The sequence below is a fragment of the Palaemon carinicauda genome, chromosome 1 (genome assembly GCF_036898095.1).
Source record: "Palaemon carinicauda isolate YSFRI2023 chromosome 1, ASM3689809v2, whole genome shotgun sequence".
In the NCBI taxonomy this organism is placed as follows: domain Eukaryota; kingdom Metazoa; phylum Arthropoda; class Malacostraca; order Decapoda; family Palaemonidae; genus Palaemon; species Palaemon carinicauda.
The window spans coordinates 287,893,599-287,915,544 of NC_090725.1; the positions used below are offsets into that span (position 1 = coordinate 287,893,599).

At 44.4% G+C, this 21,946-nt stretch overlaps 1 protein-coding gene and 1 pseudogene across 1 annotated transcript in view; one reads left to right on the top strand and one right to left on the bottom strand.

Annotated features, from left to right (window-relative positions):
* LOC137657583 (uncharacterized) overlaps nt 1–17,825 on the top strand; it is a 109,438-nt gene extending 91,613 nt beyond the window's left edge. The window contains exons 6-7 of the mRNA XM_068391933.1: nt 14,829–15,070; nt 17,287–17,825. Of these exons, the coding sequence (XP_068248034.1) occupies nt 14,829–15,070; nt 17,287–17,739 (695 nt within the window). The 3' untranslated portion in view covers nt 17,740–17,825. The remainder of the gene's footprint in view (nt 1–14,828; nt 15,071–17,286) is intronic.
* Nucleotides 17,826–19,572: 1,747 nt separating this feature from the next.
* On the bottom strand, nt 19,573–20,968 carry LOC137639552 (uncharacterized; annotated as a pseudogene).
* Between the last annotated feature and the right edge of the window lie 978 nt (nt 20,969–21,946).

The window sequence follows — 21,946 nt, forward strand, 5'->3', positions numbered from 1 at the left end:
TTCACCTGCTCACCAGCGCGCATCTGCGCCCCCTTTCCTGATGTGAGCAATACGGGCCAACGTTCGCCCCGCGCCCACGATCTTCGGATCTGGGCACAGGCAAGGAGTTTATTCCTTCGCCTCCTCGCCGACGATCTCTCTGGTTCTGCACCCTCGCTGATATCGTCAGGCCGCGCATATCTTCTGGCCACGCAACTACGCACCTACGATCTTCTGGTTTCAGCCTCGTCGCGCGCAGTTCAAGAAGTTCCTACACTAGCGCACAGGCGCTCACAGGTTCTTCTGGAGTTTCGCGCCAAGCGCTCCCACGCGCGGTTCTAGTTTCAGCGCGCCAATGCACCAGCACGCCTCCACTTCACACCACGCCGCCCAGGAGACACCTAAGCTAGCTCACAGGCGCTCACAGGCACCCCTGGGCTCTCTCTTACACGCCCGCGCGATTCTTCGCCTGCGCGCAAGCGTTTTCAACGCGCCAACGCATCAATCGTCGTAGGTTTCCTATGCGCCCACGCGTTAACTCTCCTGTACGCGATCGGTCGCTACGCGCCACCGCTCACCAACCCGCCATCGCTTGACACCGCACCTTCGCCCGCCTACGAGCCATTGCTCGCCAAGACGTGCCATCGCTCGTCAGCGCACCATCGCTCGCTTACGTGCCATCGGTCTCCCGCCCGCCTGCGCTCGCCCTTACGACCGTGCGCCCGCGCACATGCGCACCCACGTTCGCCTGCGCGCGAACCAACGGTTTTCCATCGCGCGAGCGCCAGCGCGATTCCCGCCAACGGGCCATCGCTCACCAACGCGCCATCGCTCGCCAACGCACCATCGCTCGCCTACGCGCCATCGGTCTCCCGACTGCCAGGGCTCGCCCTTATAACCGCGCTCGCCCTTATAACCGCGCTTGCCCTTACCTGCGCGCCCACGTGCATTTTCGCCTGCGTGCCCACGCGCCTGCGCGCGCACCAACGATTTACCATCGCGCGAACGCCTGGGCGATTTTGACCGCGATTCCCGTCGGGTTTTCGCAACACAGGCAACCTGGCGAGTCTTCTGGAGCGCGTACTTCCAGGTCACGATCTCCCCGTAACCGCAGAGCATGGCACGTGCAAGAGCAGGAAGAATCTTCAGAGAGGTCTGGGCAACATTCTTCTTCTTTTCAGGCAGGCCCCATCATCCCTTCTCCTCAGGATCGTTCGATTCCCTTCCCCCCAGAAGGAGTCGCTGACACTGCGTCTGTCAGTCGTCAGCAGAGGAGGTACTTCGAGATCATTGGGGAACCTGGTTTAGCCCTTCCTCTCCACCATTCCGTGGAAGGGGCTTACCAGGGAGTTTTTCTCTTGAGAAATTCTCCACCCAGCAGGTGACATTCTCGTCTTCGGAGATCTTAAGCCAGTAGAAAGCTGCAAAGTGTGCCATGCGGGCCACTTCGTGGCTGGTTGTCTGGCTTGGATCTCTGGGCATCCTGTTGCGATCCGAGAATTTATCCAAGGAGAGCTCCAGGAAGGTCACGGAAACTTTCCTTCTCTCGGGCACGAGCACCATCGTTTCCCCGCTCACCGAGTTTCGAATTTGTGGGCAAACTCGATGTTGAAGCATTGAGATGCAGTGACCGAGAGGTTCCTCTCGGAAGTCCCAACCATGGATGTCGGCAAGCTCAGACACTCTAACATCCTTGGAAAGATCTTGTTTTGAGTCCAAGGACGGGGAACGAACAGCTTAGAGGTGGAGAAAGTCGAATCACGATTTGCTCCTCCAAAGGCGCTTACATCCAGACCCTACAAGCCTCTAGCGCCTCAACAACAGCAGCCTCGTCAGCCTAGGACATCGGAACCGGGAGGTAAGAATCCTAGAGGGAGCAGCCGAGGCCGCAAACGCTAGGATTGGGAACCCCCCTGCATGGTCCCCAGTGGGGGGATGCCTAAGGTTGCGCGCTCAGGTGGCAGCAACTCGGGGCCGATTCCTGCACGATCTCTTGATCAGCCAAGGATATCGCGTCCCGTTCTTTACATCTCTACCTCCACTGACAGCGAATCCAGTGTCGCTGAGCTCCTATGCCATGGGATCGGCAAAGGGGTTAGCCCTTCGGGCAGAAATCGAAACCATGCTCTAGAAGGATGCTCTCCAATAGGTCATTGACGGCTCCCCCCCCCCCCCCCCCGGCTTCTTCAGTCGACTCTTTCTTGTAAGAAAGCGTCTGAAGGCTGGAGACCTGTCTCGACCTCTGAGCCCTGAACAAGTTTGTCGAACAAACTTCATTCAGTGTGGAACAGCAGAGTCAATCAGGCTTGTAGTGAGACCACAAGACTTCATGTGCACACTGGATCTGAAAGTACTAGAAATTCAGCCTAGACAAAAAGATATACCAGTTCAAGGTGCTGTGTTTCGATCTCTCCACAGCACCGCAGGTGTCCACCAGAATGTTCACCCTGTTATCTTCATGGCCACACAGGAGTGGCATCCGTCTCCTTCGCTTTTTTGATGACTGGCTAACCCAGGCAGTCTCGGAATCGACCCTTCTTCGACACCGAGACAAGCTTCCGGGACTATGCCAAGATCTAGGGATCATGGTAATTCTCGAGAAGTCTTCTGCGCTTCCATCTCAACAACTGGGGTATCTAGGCATGATATTAGTCTCCAATCTCCAAGCCTTCCCATCAGATGACAGGATAGCAAGGCTGAGGAGAGTCGCAGAACCTTTCCTCAGACGAGGAGAGCTTCCAGCCCAATCTTGGTTACGCCTCCTAGGTCACCTTTCCTCCTTGGCCAGGCTAGTTCCAATGGCCGCCTCAGGATGAGATCCCTGCATCGGCAGCCTAAGTCCCTGTGGAATCAAGACAACGATTCCCCGGACATTCTGGTCCCTTTGGGACCTGCGGAACGAATGGACCTGCAGTGGTAGTTGACCTACGGAAACCTTTGCAAGGGAATGGATCTTCTCGTCCTTCCCCCGCATTTGATGCTGTTCTCGGACTTGTCAAAACAGGGGGGGGGGGGGGGGCACGTTCTGAATCAGGCCTATGGTCAGAACCAGAAGGGTACCTCCACATCAATCTGCTAGGAATGAAGGCCGTATTCTGGCCCTTCAACACTTCCAACAGACCCTGGCGAGTCACTCTGTGAACGACAACTCCACGGTAGTGGCTTTTTTTCAACAAGCAGGGAGGTACCTTTTCATAACAACTTTCTCATCTTGCAGTAGAGATACTGAGATGAACTGAAGTCCACTCAATACCCTATCGGCTCGATTCATTCTGGACAAAGGAATGCGCTCTCCGACAGTCTGAGCAGGGCCTCACAGATAGAGAGTACCGAGTGGTCTTCGGCCCCCCCTGGTAGCCAACAAGTCCTGACCTTGTGGACCTGTTTGTGACAGCCTTGAATTTAAAGCTGCCGCTGTACTACTCCCAGTCCTAGACCCCAAGGCACTCTGGAAAGATGCCTTCCTACACGGTGGGACAACATCGACGTCTACGTCTTCCCACCGTTCTGTCTGTTGAGAAGGGGGCTCAACATGACCAGACTATCGGTCAACCTGTCGATGACTCTGATAGCTCCGCTGCGGCATCGTGCAGAGTGATTCCCGGAACTTCTGCTTCTCCTGACGGAACTCCTGAGAGAGCTTCCCCCACGACACGAGCTACTCAAACAACCACACTGCAACATCTACCACAAGCCGTAGCATCGCTTCGGCTTCACGCCTGGAGACCATCCAGCATCTCCTCACAGAGAGAGGCGTTCCGCAACAGGTTACGGAACGGATGTCTCGACACCTGCGAAAGTCATCCGCAGGGGGTCTACCAGGCGAAGTGAAGAGTCTCTGTGGTTGGTGTAGTGGGAGAGGTACCTCTCCCCTTGATGCCACTATTCCAGCAATAGCGGAGTTATTGTATATCGGCGGGAGGAAATGCGCCTTTCGCTCGGCGGTGGAAGCCTATCGCTCAGCCTTAAGCCTGGCCTTCAGGCTGAAAGGATAGACATTTCCTCCTCGCTGGATCTTTCTTCGCTCATACGAAACTACGAACTTACCTGCCCCCAGTCGGAACTGAGACCTCCTCCATGGAACATGGTTCGGGCTTTTAGGGCTCTTAAGAGATCTCCTTGCGAACCATTACGCCAGGCTTCTGATCGTCACCTGTCTTGGAAGACGGTGCTCCTGCTCGCTCTGGCCTCGGCCAAGCGTGTCAGCGAACTCCATGGTCTCTCGTACGACGTCGCCCATTCAAGAGGATAGGTGGAGGTAACATTCAGGTTCGTCCCTGAGTTGGTTACTAGACTCATAATCTTGGAGTCCCGGACCTTTGGTTCGACTCCTTCAGGATTTCGAGTCTCCGTTCTGTAACAGATGACCCAGACCTTCTCCTACTATGCCCAGTAAAGAGTCAGAGGGGTTATCTTAAAGAACAGCTGCAGTTTGTCCTCACGTGCAAGCCCTATTTGGGAGCACAGGGAGGACGGAGAGGAGGGTCATCAAGAATCCCTTTTTAGCCTAGATTCAAAGGGTCATCCATCACGCCCTGAATCCAGACCCTCCTCCGTCACGTCGCCTTAGAGCACACGATGTCAGAGGCACTGCAACGTCCCTGGCCTTCAAGAGGAACTGCTCTGCGACGCAGGTGCTACAAGCCGGAGTCTGGAAGCGTCTAACAACCTTCGCAGCCCACTACCTGCAGGACGTGACCCACAGGAGCCTCGATACGTTTTCTATTGGCCCTGTGGTGGCTACACAACAGCTGGTCTAACCTCAGGCTCCTTAATGGACAGGTAGCAGAAGGTTGAGGGCATTGTTACCCGGTTTTAGACTGCATGAATGAAAGAAGTATGTCTGGCCCTTACTTCTTTCTTCATCCTCCCCTCTCTTGGGGAAAGCAGCATCCTGGGTTCTCTGCATAGCTGACCTCAAACCTCTGCAGGTAAACCATGCTTCCTTGTGTTCTTAGTATTAAGTTGATACTGTCGCGTCCCCCATACCCCGAAGAGGTGGTATTGGGAACGTCCTAGCCTAGAATTCCAGCTAAAGGACTTCAGGTCGACTTCCTAGGACAAGTCACACTTATTCCCTCCACACACAAGCTTATGTAGGCCGCACGTTTCTTGCGTAGCAAGAAACTTGCGAGGTGCAGGGACTCTTTTTCTCGAGTGCTGCTCACTTGGATTCTGAGTCCCCGGGTAAGCCAAAGCCAGTAAGGCTGGGGACTTTCCACCCTACCTAAGGGTAAGTCACCCTATGTAAATAGCGTGGTTTGTATTTCGGTTACGGAACAAATAACAAATTCGGAGATAATTTGTATTTTTCCTAACCATACAAATCTTAGCTATTCACACATTTGCCCGCCAGCCCTGTCCCCCAAGGCAAGTCCTACCTCTAAGTGAAGTGAAGCAGTTCACCGGTGTGTGAGGGGGGGAGGGGTAGCTAGCTACCACTCCCCTACCCCCTTGCTAACTAGCGCGGGGGTGATAAACCCTCGTTAAAATTCTAATGGCTCGTCATTTCAGCTACGCCGAAAGTAAACCCTATGTAAATAGCTAAGGTTTGTATGGTTAGGAAAAATACAAATTATCTCCAAATTTGTCATATTTAAATGCTTCATTATGTCTTGTAGTTTATTTATATCCTATTTCCTTTCCTCACTGGGCTACTTTCCCTGTTGGAGCCCTTGGGCTCATAGCATCCTGCTTTGTTCAACTAGAGTTATAGCTTAGCAAATAGTTGTACTAATGATAATAATAATAATAATTTTTCAATATTTAACTTAGCCGGTGATTATAATAGCTGCAACTCTGTTGCTCGACAGAAAAACTCTACGTAAAAATTCGCCAGCGATCGCTACACAGGTAGGGGGTGTACTCAACAGCGCCATCTGTCGTTCAGATACCCATTACTCATTGTAAACAAAGAACTCAATTTTCTCTCTGTCGGGCTACCGGCAAGACCTACTAATTCGCTGTTGCTAACTGGATTTGTTTTCACAACTATTTGGTGAAGTACTATATTCTAGTTTTGAGCTTTCGCTATGCAGGTGTTTTATCTTCATCTTAAAACTTGAACTCGTTTTGGATAGATTTAATTATGGTGACAAAGAGAGTATGGACTTTCTTTCACTTTTAAATGGCCGACCCTTCCCTTAGACGGAAGTGTGTTTAGGCTTTTAGTAATTATCTTATCACGTTATAGATTTTCCTATATATATTTTATATCTCTCCGCCTTTATTAGGCCTCTTCGATTAACTTTCCATTTTTTATAAACATATAAAAATAAATTTTAATGCTTTGTTTATATAGACCTTTCCTGAGAGTAGGCGGTCCTAACTTGGAACCGAAGTTAATCAACGTTGAGCCCTTTATATCGTCTTTAGCTTTTAAAGAGCTAAGGATTTAAAACTTTTTAAATGTATTTTTTTATGAAAGAATTTCTTTGATAGTCTTCGTACTGTTTTCAAAGATGAACTAACGTTTAGTTTTTTATGCTACGCAGTTGTTGACATTCAGGACGTTCAACATGCGCTCTATCGTTATGATAGAGAGAGAGTGTATCACGGTTTCACTTTGCAGTAAGAGTAAATCGATTCTGACGTTTTGTTCATTCTTTCTTAGCTTAAATGTTTTAAATTCTAATTTAAAGGAACTTTTTATTTGAAAAACCTTTCAGTTTTTTCCTTTAGTCAAATAACATGTTTTTTTTTGACGATATATAATTGGGCTCTTCTCTTAGGTGCGAAATCAAGAGAGAAAGAGAGAGAGAGATAGAGACGGAGGGAGAGAGAGGAGAGAAAACGTTCCGTTCAAGCGGGTAACGTTGTTCTCGTGTTACTCACGTCCCTAGTCGCTGTACGGGGAGGAAGGATAGAACGTTTTTAGGTTTTTATTCTCGTCCCCAGGCTATGTGCGGTGAGAGATTGAAAACGTAGTTATATGAACTAGTGTTTAGTCTCTTTCCCAGCCACTGATTTTTCTTTTTATCTTAAAATATGTTTTCTGTTTTTTGCTGGTATTATGAGCTTGCATTATACGACTAATTTCACAATTACTACCTTTTAATGAAGGGTAGAATTGCGTGTTTCAGGTAGAAATAAGTGCAAAACAGAAAATCGAAGTGATAAAGTGATATGCGCAAAGTGTTACAGTGTTGCGTCCGAGGCGCAAAGTGTTACAGTGTTGCGTCCGAGGGTTCGTCTGTTCGTGCCTGTCGTTCACCTAGTCCGGGACCTCTTAAAGCTCCCAAGCCCAGGGGAGAAGTAATGTCAAACGACTTATGGGTTCGAGAGGCCTTGACCAACGAACAGACGTTTTCCCTCTATGGTATCGGGTGTATCTTACCAAGATCTCCCCTACCATAAGACGAGAGAGACGTTGTTTCTCCTTGCCATCCGTAGGCTTTTCGCATAAGAAACCTGTCACAAGGTTTCGGAGCCCTTAAGCGAAAGTCAGTCCTTTCAGGACAGGTCCAGCGTCCTGGTTACAGCCATTAGGACAGCTCTGACCCTATGCAGTCATCGGATAACTGCTCGCCGCCTAACAAAAGCGTAACACAGACTCCGAGAGTCTTTATTTGTAGGCAAAGTGTTGCGGTCACAGACGTTACCCTCGTCTATTACCACAACCATTTCCGTTGATCCTTAAGGGGTTGTATGGCAAAACATGCAGTATATGCTTGCCTCCCTTATGGAAGACTATTCTGCCGATTAGTCCGTTGAGTCTAGCCGTTTATCTCATCGATATCCTGGCTTTCAGCCAACCTAACGTTCCTTTGTGTTTACTGTTGACGTTGGCGTAGCTTAGTCACGTCAGTCAGGTTGTTTAGAACCACACTCGATGCGGTCTCGTGTGGTTTTTCAGCCGCATTTGGACGTTAGGCCACTGGCTGATGCTCCTGTTGACGTTCAAGACGTTCACTAACAATCGGAGTTGACTTGTTTTGACGCTGTGCGTCAACCTCCGCATTCTAGAGTTGTTTTGACTGCTCAGTCTAGGCAGTCAAAGCAGTCTCGAGTGGACGCTGTGCGTCCTCACGCACCTGTTGTGGTTGACAGTTCAGTTGTTGACAGTTCACAGACTGTCAAGCAGTTACATGACGTTGCGTTCTGGTCCGCTACTAATACACCAGTAAGAGACTCAGCTTTTATCGGACAAGGTTCCTGTAGATGAGGAAGTTGCTGTTCTCCCTCCTACTGATATTCCCTTGAGGACTCTTGTCAGATGGAGAGGAGCCTAAAGCTGCTTAGCCTCCTATGGACTTTAATTAAATCATGATGATTTTTTTTAAGGATCTTCGTCCGGATCTTTTTGTAACTGCTGCTCCTCGTTCGCCTAACGTCAGAGCTTACACTAGGCCTAGCTACTTCGAAGCCGTTGTTTTTAAGCTAATGCTCTCTCGCTCTCCTAGAGAGCGTTACATTGGCTAGGCGACTAGTTTTTCACCAGGAGGAGTTTGGGGGATACAGCCTTTGCTTTCCCTTCTTTTAAACTGGTTTATGGAGCGAGAGTCTAATATGACACAAGAGAAGTTCTCGGCTTGGGAGTTCATGCCTCTGCCCAGATAGACTTCTCAATTCTGGTAGACTCTCCCTGGCGCCTAGCCAGGAGACGCTTCAAGTTTCTTTTACAGGTCAACTTCACAGCTGTTGTCGAGCCTTTGAAGTTTTGCTGTACTATTATGTCACGCATAACAAGGCTTTCAGGGATGGTAAACGGTTCCGCCTCAGTCGCTAACCCCGTCTGTTGCCACACCAGCTCCCGTAGACCCTAAATGGGCTTTGCTGCAAGACATGCAGTCCAAGCTTGCGTCCTTGATAGAGGACTTAAATGCGGAGAAGAACCTTCTGGCCAACAACCTTCCAACCGGTCGGTTGTGCGCCCTGTTGACGCTGAGGTAACCTACTCGCGTCTGCCAGTTGAGGTGGTTACTCCACCGATGCGACCCAGTGTGGGTTGCTAGCCGCACGTTGACATTAAGCGACGCTCGGAGGTGGTTTTTGACGTTCAGGACGTTCAACAACCAGCAGAGGTGACTTGTTTTGACGCAGTGCGTCAACCTCAGCAACCCGGTAGGGTGTTGACTGCACAACCCAGACGGTCTAGACAGTCTCGGGTTGACGCTGTGCTTCCTCGCGCACCCATGGTTGTTGACAGTTCACAGACTGTGCAGCAGTTCCATGATATTGCGTCCGGCTCCGTCACGCATCCACCAGTGCGACCGGATTCAGCGAGCCAGACGTTGCCCACTCCGTTGCCGTTTCCTCATCAGTTTCGGATGAGGAACCCTCTGATGAGGACGTTGCTGAACAACAAGACGATCAGCCCCCAGCCCTGCTATCCATCCAGAAGATGCTGAAGAAGGAACGCTGCTCAGTCAGGCTGTGGATGAGTCTGGTAGGGACGCTGTCATCCGTGGATCAATTTGTGTCACTAGGAAGACTACACCTCCGTCCTCTTCAATACCATCTAGCTTTTCACTGGAAAAAGGACAAGACGCTAGAAGCGGTCTCGATCCCTGTTTCCGAAAAGATAAAGTCTTGTCTGACTTGGTGAAAGGACAATATCAACCTAAGAGAGGGTCTTCCCCTGGCTGTTCAGACTCCCAACCACGTTCTCTTCTCGGACGCATCGGATGTAGGCTGGGGTGCGACATTAGACGGTCGGGAATGCTCGGGGATATGGAACTCGAGTCAAAGGACAATGCATTTCAACTGCAAGGAGCTACTGGCAGTACGTCTGGCCTGGAAAAGCTTCAGGTCTCTCCTTCAAGGCAAAGTGGTGGAGGTGAACTCGGACAACACCACGGCTTTGGCGTACATCTCCAAGCAAGGAGGGACCTACTCTCTGACGTTGTACGAGATCGCAAGGGACCTCCTCACCTGGTCAAAAGGTCTAAACATATCACTAGTAACGAGGTTCATCCAAGGCAACTTGAATGTCATGGCAGATTGTCTCAGTCGGAAGGGACAAATAATTCCAACAGAATGGACCCTCCACAAGGATGTATGCAAGAGACTTTGGGCCACCTGGGGCCAGCCAACCATAGATCTCTTCGCAACCTCGATTACCAAGAGGCTCCCAATATTTTGCTCTCCAATCCCGGACCCAGCAGCAGTTCATATAGATGCCTTTCTCCTAGATTGGTCACATCTAGATCTATATGCATTCCCTCCGTTCAAGATTGTCAACAAGGTACTGCAGAAGTTCGCCTCTCACGAAGGGACAAGGTTGACGCTAGTTGCTCCCCTCTGGCCCGCGAGAGAATGGTTCACCGAGGTACTTCGATGGCTAGTAGACGTTCCCAGTACACTTCCCCTAAGGGTGGACCTTCTACGTCAGCCACACGTAAAGAAGGTACACCAAGGCCTCCACGCTCTTCGTGTGACTGCCTTCAGACTATCGAAAGACTCTCGAGAGCTAGAGGCTTTTCGAAGGAGGCAGCCAGAGCGATTGCTAGAGCAAGGAGAACATCCACCCTTAGAGTCTACCAATCGAAGTGGGAAATCTTTCAAAACTGGTGCAAGTCAGTATCCGTATCCTCGACCAGTACCTCTGTAACTCAAATAGCTGACTTCCTCTTATATCTGAGGAAAGAACGATCTCTTTCAGCTCCCACTATCAAGGGTTACAGAAGCATGTTGGCATCAGTCTTCCGTCACAGAGGCTTAGATCTTTCCAACAATAAAGATCTACAGGACCTCCTTAAGTCTTTTGAGACCACGAAGGAGCGTCGTTTGGTTACACCTGGTTGGAATTTAGACGTGGTACTAAGATTCCTTATGTCAGACAGGTTCGAGCCGCTACAATCAGCCTCCCTGAAAGATCTCACCTTAAAGACTCTTTTCCTGGTATGCTTAGCCACAGCTAAAAGAGTCAGTGAGATTCATGCCTTCAGCAAGAACATCGGATTCTCATCTGAAACGGCTACATGTTCTCTACAACTTGGTTTTCTAGCCAAAAACGAGCTGCCTTCTCGACCTTGGCCAAAATCGTTCGATATTCCAAGCTTATCGTATGGTTGGAAATGAACTAGAAAGAGTCTTATGCCCTGTAAGAGCTCTTAAGTTCTATTTAAAACGAACTAAACCTTTACGAGGCCCGTCTGAAGCTTTATGGTGTTCAGTTAAGAAACCATCTTTGCCTATGTCAAAGAATGCTTTATCCTATTTTATCAGACTGTTAATACGAGAAGCTCATTCCCATCTGAATGAGGAAGACCAAGCTTTGCTGAAGGTAAGGACACACGAAGTTAGAGATGTCGCAACTTCCGTGGCCTTTAAACAAAATAGATCTCTGCGAAGTATAATCGACGCAACCTATTGGAAAAGCAAGTCAGTGTTCGCGTCTTTTTATCTTAAGGATGTCCAGTCTCTTTACGAGAACTGCTACACTCTGGGACCATTCGTAGCAACGAGTGCAGTAGTGGGTGAGGGCTCAACCACTACAATTCCCTAATTCCATAACCTTTTTAATCTTTCTCTTGAAATGTTTTTATTGTTGTTTTTGGGTTGTCCGGAAGGCTAAGAAGACTTTCGCATCCTAGTTGATTTGGCGGGTGGTCAAAGTCATTTCTTGAGAAGCGCCTAGATTAGAGGTTTTGATGAGGTCCTGTTGTATGGGTTGCAACCCTTGATACTTCAGCTCCTAGGGGTCGCTCAGCATCCTAAGAGGATCGCGAGGCTCCGTAAGGAAGACGTACTTAAAAAGGCAGAGTAATTGTTCAAGTCGACTTCCTTACCAGGTACCTATTTATTTTGTTTAGTTATTTTGATAACTTCTAAAATGAAATAAAAATTCTTAGCTCATATGATGTAAACATATTTTGCTGGTCTCTACCCACCCCCCTGGGTGTGAATCAGCTATTATAATCACCGGCTAAGCTAAATATTGAAAAATTTTATTTAGATAATAAAATAAATTTTTGAATATACTTACCCGGTGATTATAAATTAAAGGACCCTCCCTTCCTCCCCAATAGAGACACAGTGGACCGAGGAGAAAATTGAGTTCTTTGTTTACAATGAGTAATGGGTATCTGAACGACAGATGGCGCTGTTGAGTACACCCCCTACCTGTGTAGCGATCGCTGGCGAATTTTTACGTAGAGTTTTTCTGTCGAGCAGCAGAGTTGCAGCTATTATAATCACCGGGTAAGTATATTCAAAAATTTATTTTATTATCAAAATAACATATTAATAATAAAACTGGTAATAATAATGATAATAATGATAATACAGTGATACCTCGGTAGTCGAACGACTCTATACTCGAACAATTCGGAGTTCGACCAAAATTTTCGAGAAATTTTTGCTGCGGTGCTCGACCAAAAATTCGGTACTCGACCAGCCGAACACGTGACGACCGCATGGGCTTTGTGATGATCGCGCCATCTCGGCCACTCTCGCTTGTTCGGGAAGCATCAGTTCTCTCGAGAGCGTCACTCAGACAACGCGCGATCAGCATTCGTTGTGATTTAGTGATTTTCAGTGCTTTTAATTGCTTTTTTAGCTTTCATAATGAGTCCCAAGAAAGTAATGAGTGTTAAGGGGAAGGAGAAGAGGAAAACAGTGCGAACAACGATCGAGTTGAAGAAGGAAATTATAGCGAAATATGAGAATGGTGTACGAGTGTCCGATTTAGCGGTAGAATACGGAATGGCGAAGTCGACCATTTCTACGTTTTTAAAGCATAAAGAAATGATTAAGAAGGCGAATGTTGCAACGGGAGTTACGGCGGTAACTAAGCAAAGGCCACAAGTGATTGAGGAGATGGAAAAGTTGCTTTTAATATTTATTAAAGAAAAACAGTTGGCCGGGGAAAGTGTTAGTGAAGCGTTCATTTGTGAAAAAGCGTTGCATATCTATGAAGAATTAGTGAAGAAAAGTCCGAGTACCAGTGAAAGTGATTCATTTACATTTAAAGCGAGCAGGGGTTGGTTTGAAAAGTTTCGTAATAGAACAGGTATTCGTAATAGAACAGGTATTCATCATTTTCGAAGAATACTGCAGAGGAGGAAGAAACAATTAACAATAGACCAGTTTTTCACAAAAGAAAAGAAAGCTGCTACATCAAAGCCTGTTTCTCCTCCAAAGAAGAGACAAAGAAGAGAAGAAACCCCTGAAATAGATCTGCCCACCCTTTCATTGGAGAGAGAAACAACTCCTGAAGGAGAACTACCCCGCCACATCATGGAAGGGGACTCTCCTTCCAAGCAGTAACCTCCCCCTTCCATCCTCTCCACATCCATCCCTGTATGCCATCGAACCGCTGCTCAAAGGTATGTTCACTACAGTACAGAAAATGGTTTAAAATTGTTTTATTTTAGTACAGTAAATGGTTTAAAATTGTTTTATAGGATTTTCTGACCAATTTCATACACATTTAGATAATTATTGTTGTTTAGGTACACGTTTTATTAATATTTTGGGCCTGTTCGAGTGCTTGGGAACGGAATAGAATATATACCATTATTTCTTATGGGGAAAAAAAATTCGGTACTCGAACAAATCGGAGGTCGAACACGGATCTCGAACGGATTATGGTCGAGTACCGAGGTATCACTGTAGATAATAGATGATGATGCGCTTATTTTGTATCAAAGAGTCATTTACACTTTTCTTGTTCAGTTCCCATTTCAAAAACATTTATAAGTACTTCATGTGAGATTGTGGTCATGGTTGGTAGGAGATGTTCAGTTTATTTTGAACGAACTAAGAACGCTACAGGTTCTGCTTCTAATTGACTAAGTGAGATTGAAATGTTAATTCATCCTCTTTCCAAAAGGAATTGAATTTCTATGTTGGAGGTTTTTGGCTCAAGATCTAGCTAGGTTTGGACCCAAATCTTGTATAACCTTGTAGATTAAGGTGTTATATATTAGGAGTAAGCTTACATCTCTTAAATTTTGCAGAAAGGTGCATTTCTGGTGTTAGATGGACATTATCTAGAGAAATCCTGACTCTAATTGAGATTACTGGTCTATATGTTCTATAATGGCTGCTGTTGTAGTCTTTGTAATTTTTTTTTTTAACAAAATCAAGTTATACATTTCTTTTTCGTTATTGCAGATGTTGTTAGAAACCATTTGTAGATCTGTAAAGAAATAATTTTTCAGATCTTTCCATCAAATTCTAGAGCTAATGAGTGTATAATTCTTATTGGTTTTACGTTTCAAAATTTTTTTGACATATCTTTCCATCACTGGCATCCCACCTCCATTAGAGTGTGGGAGTCAGCAATCTGAGGATCAGGGGAGGATCATAAAAGTAAATAGAATTTTATTTTTTATGCTTATCTGATGTTCACATACATGCCTACCCACCTTGTGATGTCAAGGAATAGGGAATACATGCACCTTCGAAACTGAAGAATGGTAACATATAACATGCTACTTTCCATCAAGTTATTTACCATCAACCACTAGCTTGTATCATTACTTTACAGGGTTCTTGTATCTTTTGAAAGGGAAGAAAATGAGAATTTTTTTTTCTATACTTTTTTGTGGGTAAACTTTGAAGAAGCAATATAGAACATCAGATGAGTATAGAAGTAAAAAAATTATAATTTTTTGTTTTATATTTAGATACTGTTTGTGATTTTGAGTTGGCTTTTGATCTGTTATCCAATATGTATAGTACTCAGATAGTGGTACCTTTAGAAAAAAATTTAAGTTTGAGGACTACTCTTCCGTTATTGCTTTTAATGTTCATGAGATTTTTAATGTTACATATGTAAGGGCAAAATTATTGAGTTGATAATGCTGGTCCATGTGGAGTATTCTGTTTATAGTTTTCTCTTATCAATTTTTTTAAACTCCTAATTTAATATTAACCATTTTTTATTTTGATTTTCGTAGGTTTTAATCATGCTGCAACTCTTCTCTTCATTGATTGCATTAAGAAACATGAAGATATGTTGAAAATGAAGAAGTCTTCAGAAATGTTCTTCCTTATAAAGAAGGAGATGGCCTGTGAAGGGTTTCTATTCACAGAGACTAAACTACGTAAAAAATGGTATAACCTGCTTATATCATACAGAAGAATATTGGAAAGAGCAAATGAAACTGGAGATTTGATATCAAGCTGGCCGTATTATGAGGTATGTTTTTGTTTTTTTTAACTTTGTGGGTAAGTAGTACAGTTACATTCTTGCTTGTGTAGTACAAAGATTAAGGGAAACAAACTAATGTTTTGAATGCACGCATAACTTGAGATCACTAATTTCATCATCAGTTGTTTTCACTCTATGCCTATATATTTTGTTTCCCTTCAATTGTAAATCATTATTGTTTTATGAGTAAAATGTTTTTACAAGGATAGGCTGAGCAATAGTGATAAGAATTTAACTGATGTTTGTTCCTGTTCAACCTCTACTTCAATATCAAAATGCAGCATCAGGATTTTATCCCAGTTGCACATGTGTGCTGAATGGGCTTTCACAACTTACTGTCTGAATTCATAAATCCAAATCCAAATTCATGGTACAAATGAGTCCAAGCTACAGGGTCAACAACTCTTATTGTAGCTATATGCAATAAGCCTCATTTACCACGTTTCTATTACTACACATAGCAAGAAGAGAAACAAGAAGACAGTTACCATCCTGAAAACGGTGACAAGTTAAAGCATCAGAGAATAGAAATTCAGGATTTTTACCTGGAAGGGATTTTTCATTTATGTTCAATTTCCATGTATCCACTGTCAATTGAGGTCACTAGGCTCCCATGAAATTAGATGTGGGTTCCAGCACATGATTACCTCTCTAACACCAGTTAAACAGTAAATATAAAGTTCTGCTGAGAAATGAAATCTCTACAATAAAGTCACCTCATCTACTAAATACATTGCAGGCTTCCCAGCTCTCATCTTACTTCAGCGGATCGTTCTTTACTTTATCTACATTATTCTTTCAACCCATAGCATTGTTGTGTGATTTGACTGACTAGTTGTTGACCTCCTCTGAGATGCAGTAGCCTGATTTGCTGCAGGCCATTCAACCTGAAGGGAATGTCTATCCCCTGAAATTTCATTTTATCCATGGTTTCTTTCGAGGACCATAACTTATGCCTCTTTAACTTACCTTTACTACCTCTTCCCATCTCAACCCTTGTCTAGCACATCTAAGCAGTTTTGTATACAGTGGGGACATCCAGGATATGTCTGCTGACATAAGTATGGCTTTTTCGTTGTTACTTTCTTACTTTTATCTTTATAGACTTATGTCACCCCATACTCCACAACTATTTGCATTTATTTCTCCCTCACTTAGTGGAAAATGGATGTTACTACCTATATTTACAATATGCTACTTTTGTTGATTACTGAAACAAACTTCTACTAAAAAGCCACCTAATATTTCCATATTAGTTTATTATAGCTGGCAGTTGAAACTATTAGAATGCTTAATTAACTTCTGAACAGGCTCAGACTTATATTATTTGAAGTGTACAATGATACAAACTTCACACCTGTAGAAAGCACTCTTATGTTCCAAACTCTGCCATGAGTGTTTCATCATTGTTCTTCAGTAAAGCCTTGCACTAAATATTAGAGGGAATTGGAATTATTGTTTTTTAAACATGATGATGGAGTTTTATGGGCAATTAAATGAGGTAATAGTTTTTAGACCAAGTAAGTTTTATACAGTAATCATGATTGGCAAGGGACAGTGCCCTAGAGACTGACTATATATATCATATGATCAGCGCCCAAGCCCCCTCTCCACCCAAGTTAGGAGTAGGGAGGGCCAGGCAATGGCTGCTGATGACTCAGCAGATTGACCTTTAGGCTCCCCCAAACCCCCTAACCTTAGCTCACAAGGATGGTAAGGTTGCAGACACTAATGGCATTAATGAGACTGAGCAGGACTCGAATCCCCGACTGGTAAACACCAGGCAAAGATGTTACCAATCAGCCCATGTATTTAAACTTAGGTGTATCGATTACAAGATTGAAATTTTAGGTAAGGTATGGCATGCTATTTTCCTTTTAATGAATTCCTGGTCAAGGCTAGTCTCTCTGTTACTTTTCATTGGATCTCTTTTGTCTCTGTCCTACTGTACCACTTCATCTCCACTTCTCTACAAGTTTCGGTTCACTTTTAAGAAGAAATCCTGCATGTGATCCCATTGAGAATCCCAAAACATGACTTGGCCATCTAAGTAGACTATTGTACAATAGATTGATAAGAAGATAAACATTTTGTTTCCCTTTCAAAATCTATTTTAGGAGATGGTGGAAAAAAGCAATATTGTTCTTTTTCATGTAGACAGTGAAATGATATTGTTTACTCTTAAAAACCTTTTTCCTCAACAGGCTATTGACAACATCATTGTCAATACTAAAGTTCTGGCTCAGACAAAGAGAGAAGAGGTACATAGATTTGGAGACTATTCAGAAGCATCTACTTCTAAGGCCTTTCGGGATCACTCATCAGATTACCAATCTATGAAAAAAGGTGAGGAAACTGGAAACGAGAATGAAGTGGAAGAGAATGGTGTTTTAGGTATTTCTAAAGAAAGTGACATTAGTGAACGAAATTTAAAACACGAGTTCTTAAATGTCGTCAACCGCTCCTATATTGAGAAGCATGACAATGATGACAGAGACTTCCAGCGTAACTTTCTAGAAGAATGGGAGAAAAGAGAAATTAGAAGAGAAGAGAGGGATAACATTAAATTAGAAGTCTTGAAAGAAATAGCCAAGTCTCTCAGTGTTATGACAAGTAAACAAGATGAACTATTAGAACTTTTGAAAAATCTGAAATAAAATTTTCTACACCGTTCGTATTCCATTTTTATACAATGAATCTTGTCATAAGAGATTATTTTTCATAATAAATTGTTTGTTTCATCGCATAGATATTTTATTATCCTTCTTCAAGTGTATCATGGTGGTATGCATGAAAGGAAAATTTGGAGGTCAGAATTGTATCAACTTTCTATTAAATTCAGTAGAAGGTTGTGAAAAATTTTTGGTTTCTACACAAATATAAACCCTCGTCCTTTGATAGGAGTTGAGATACTACTGCTAGAGAGTTATGGGGTCCTTTAACTGGCCAGACAGTTCTACATTGGATCATTCTCTCTGGTTACAGTTCACTTTCCTTTTGCCTGCGCTTACACCGAATAGTCTGGCCTATTCTCTACAGAGTCTCCCTTGTCCTCACACACCTGACAACACTGAGATTACCAAACAATTCTTCTTCACTCAAGGGGTCAACTATTGCACTGTAATTGTTCAGTGGCTACTTTCTTCTTGATAATGGTAGAAGAGAGACTTTTGCTATGGTAAGCAGCTCTTCTAGGAGGACACTCCAAATTCAAACCATTGTTCTCTCGTCTTGGGTAGTGCCATAGCCTCTGTATCACGGTCTTACACTGTCTTGGGTTAGAGGCCTCTTGCTTGAGGGTACACTCGTGCACACTATTCTATCCTATTTCTCTTCCTTTTGTTTTGTTAAATTTTTTATAGTTTATAAAAGGGATTTTGACGAAGGAAAAATCTATTTCTGGGCGAAGGACCTGTGTCGCCCAGTGAAATGCTCCTTATAGCACCATTTCTAAGGTGTAAATACTGCTAAATATACCAGAGAAAAAAGTTGCATGGAATACCAGGAATAAACCCAGCTCGCTCACTCTAATTGAGTGTCGGTATAGTAACTGGGGCATGTTAAAACCACTACCAGAGGTCCCTTACCAATTAGTCCTCTCCTTCTTCAATATCCCCCTATACTACGAGGTGTCGTTCTACATCCAACTACTGCCCTCTACTACGACTACCCCCCCCCACCCCTACCACTACCCACGCTTCTTCCCTCATTCCTACTAGCACCCCAAGCTTGGACCAGCCTAGGGTGAGGAAAAAGAGGGGGTGGGTTCACTGGGCGACACAGGTCCCTCACCCAGAAATAGATTTTTCCTTCGTCAAAATCCCTTTTCTGGGCTCGACCTGTGTCACTCCGTAAAATAGTAACAGAGAATTGGTTCCCTAAGCATGGAAATACACATAAAGGCAAGAACTGGAATAAAAGAGAATAATTTTATTAGGGGTGTCTTAATAATAAACCTTAATATACCAATCTCTTAAAGTACAATACCGAGTCAGAGACCCAAAATTTATTGGTAAAAATAGGGAAAAACTTCCATCAAATAAAGAACCTGAAATGTCTAACTATAACAAAAAAGACATTAGTAATATATAAACATCATAACCATGGGGTAAGGTACAATCCAAATGAATGTCAAGGGTAAGGTAGGGAGGATAGGCAAGGCAGGTGTTGCCCCACTCCTTATAAGGAGACAAGGCACTAAAAGGAAAAAAAGAGAAATGAACATAGGACCTTGTTATAATGGTTCTGTTATATCCAGAGGAACCACTTTCCTTGCTGCCACTGTTGCAAATTTTAGGGCTTCCAAAGATTTTAAATAGTGGCGTTTGAATACTGCTGGTGATTTCCAGCCTGTATATCTTTTTAATTCTTCAAAATTCATGTGTTGAAAATAATTGACTGATGTTGCTACTGCTCGGATATCATGGGTATGTGGAACTGAAGCCGGGTTGGCTTGCGTGTTTAATAAAATAAAGAATCTGTTGTCTGATTCATTTTAGGGAAATGGTTCCTCCATGTTCTCTAGTGAACAAAGGGCCTGAAGATGTATTAGGAGTTGTATTCAAATAGGCTTTCAGAGTGTTGACTGGGCGCAGGGATAGATCCTGTGGAAGTGGGACAATCTTCCACGGGGTTCATCTATCCTGTGGGTCTTCATTCTTTGCTAAGAATCGTCTATCTGGAGAGAGTAATATTTCACCAGAAGAAAGAAAGTCAATGTGATCTGACTCTCTAGAGTCTAGATAACGCTGAGAGTTCAGATATTCTGGCTCCTGAAGCTAAATTTATCAAAAATAACGTCTTCTTAAGAAGCGTTATATAAGTGCATGAGTCATTATCAGTATCAGAAGCTAATTCAAGGACATCATTTAAAAACCAGGAAACTGTGTGAGGACGAGTTGCTGGTTTTAATCTAGCACAAGCTTTGGGGATAGATGAAAAATACAAATCTGTAAGATTAATATTGAACCCAAACTGAAATATTTTCTTTAAAGCGGACTTAATTGTACTAATAGTATTAGCGGCTAGTCCCCATTCAAACAAAGTTCTGAAAAAGGTAACTGCCAGATTGACAGTCATTGTCTGAACGTCTGAGTCTTTCAAAAATATTGCTAACTTCCTTACAGCAGAATCATATTGCCTAAGGGTGGATTCTCTCTTGTCCGACTCTAGGAAAAATGTGTTAAGAGGGTCAATATCAGCATCCTTTTGTGCTGCAAATTTCATGAAGTCCATAAAGTTAGGGCACTCTGAATTCTTGAGGAAGCTGACACACTGCGAGTTTGTACTGTTTGTGTTAACTTTGGGTTGGGAATCTGCCAAGGGCGGAGTCTCAGTTTCACCAAGAGAGGAAACCAGTTGCTTTTTGGCCAATTGGGAGCCACTAGAGCAATCTGTCCTTTGAAAGCCCTGAGCCTGTCTAGGACTTTCATCAGCATGTTTTTAGGAAGAAACAGGTAAATCCTCCGCCAGTTGTTCCAATCTATGGACATGGAGTCTGTGGCATAGGCCAGAGGGTCCAGGTTGGGGGCTGCATAACATTATAGTTCGTGGTTGGATTCCGTGGCGAATAGATCTACTTGGAGATCCGAAACTTGTTGGCAAATCCAATTGAATGACTCTTGGTCCAAGGACCATTCCGACTCTAGCGGAGTTGTCCTTGTAAGTGCATCGGCGACTACGTTCCTTACGCCCAACAGGTGAACAGCTGAGAAGTGCCAATGGTTCTTTGTTGCCAATGAAAAGATTGCAATCATCACATGATTTATGTGACTTGATTTGGAACCTCCCCTGTTGATGCAGTGGACTATCACCACTGTCTAGTATTAACCTAATATGTTGTTTCATTGAGGGGGAGAGCCTTTTTAAAGTCAAGAGCAGTGCCATGGCCTCTAGGATATTGATATATAGTTGACAGAATGTCACTGACCACAAACCTTGGACCTTTTCGAATTGGGAGTAACCTCCCCAATCGCTTAGGGAGGCATCTGTATGGATTACTAATACCGGCGGTGGGAAATGAAGAGGTACCGATTTTGCCAAGTTTTTTACTTTCGTCCATGGCTGAAGTCTTTTCCTTAGGATAGATGGAATCCAAGAAATTTTGTCTCCATTTTTGCTCTTTGCTCTGGATCGCCAAACTCGATTGATGTTCTTCAGTTTGGCTTTCAGTAGTGTGTCTGTTCGAAGCAAACTGGAGTGAGCCTAAGATCCTTTCTTGGTTTCTCCGTGATATTAGTTTGTCCTTGAGAAAACTTTTCGTGTTCTTTGCTATCTCTTTCCTCTTTGGGGGAATTGTCGCATTGAATGTATGTATCCAAATGGGACAGATCTAAGATGGCTCTTCATTTGTCTGAGTCTTTCTTCGGCACGCTGAATAAGCGACCTTGAAATTTCAAGCGTTTTACCTCTTTTATTGCATTCTTTAGAAGGAGATCTCTGGCGAAAAGCGTGAGATCTGCCGTTGGAATCTGATAAAAACTGGCCGGTGGAGGGGCCCCTTGTATCCAACTCTCCCCTAGACCCTTTGTTACTATGCTGTGCGCCCATTTGTCGAAAGTCCAATGGCTCTGGAAAAGGTATAGCCTCCCCTCTACTTGAGGAGTCTCATTGGTTTGCAGAAGGTCTGCCACCACGGCTCCCTCGTAAACCTCTGCCCCTCCCGGAAACCCTACCGCCGCCTCTATGGTGAAAGGTTCCCCTAACCCTACTACCTCTCGCCTGCCTATTATACGCGTGAACCACTCCTTGTGATTCAAAGGAAGGGTTATAAGCAGGAGACGTAGAGAACGGAGTAGGTTGTTGAGGTGGCTGGCTTACCAACACATATTGTTGTTGGGGCTGAAGTTTAGAGGTGGAAGGATG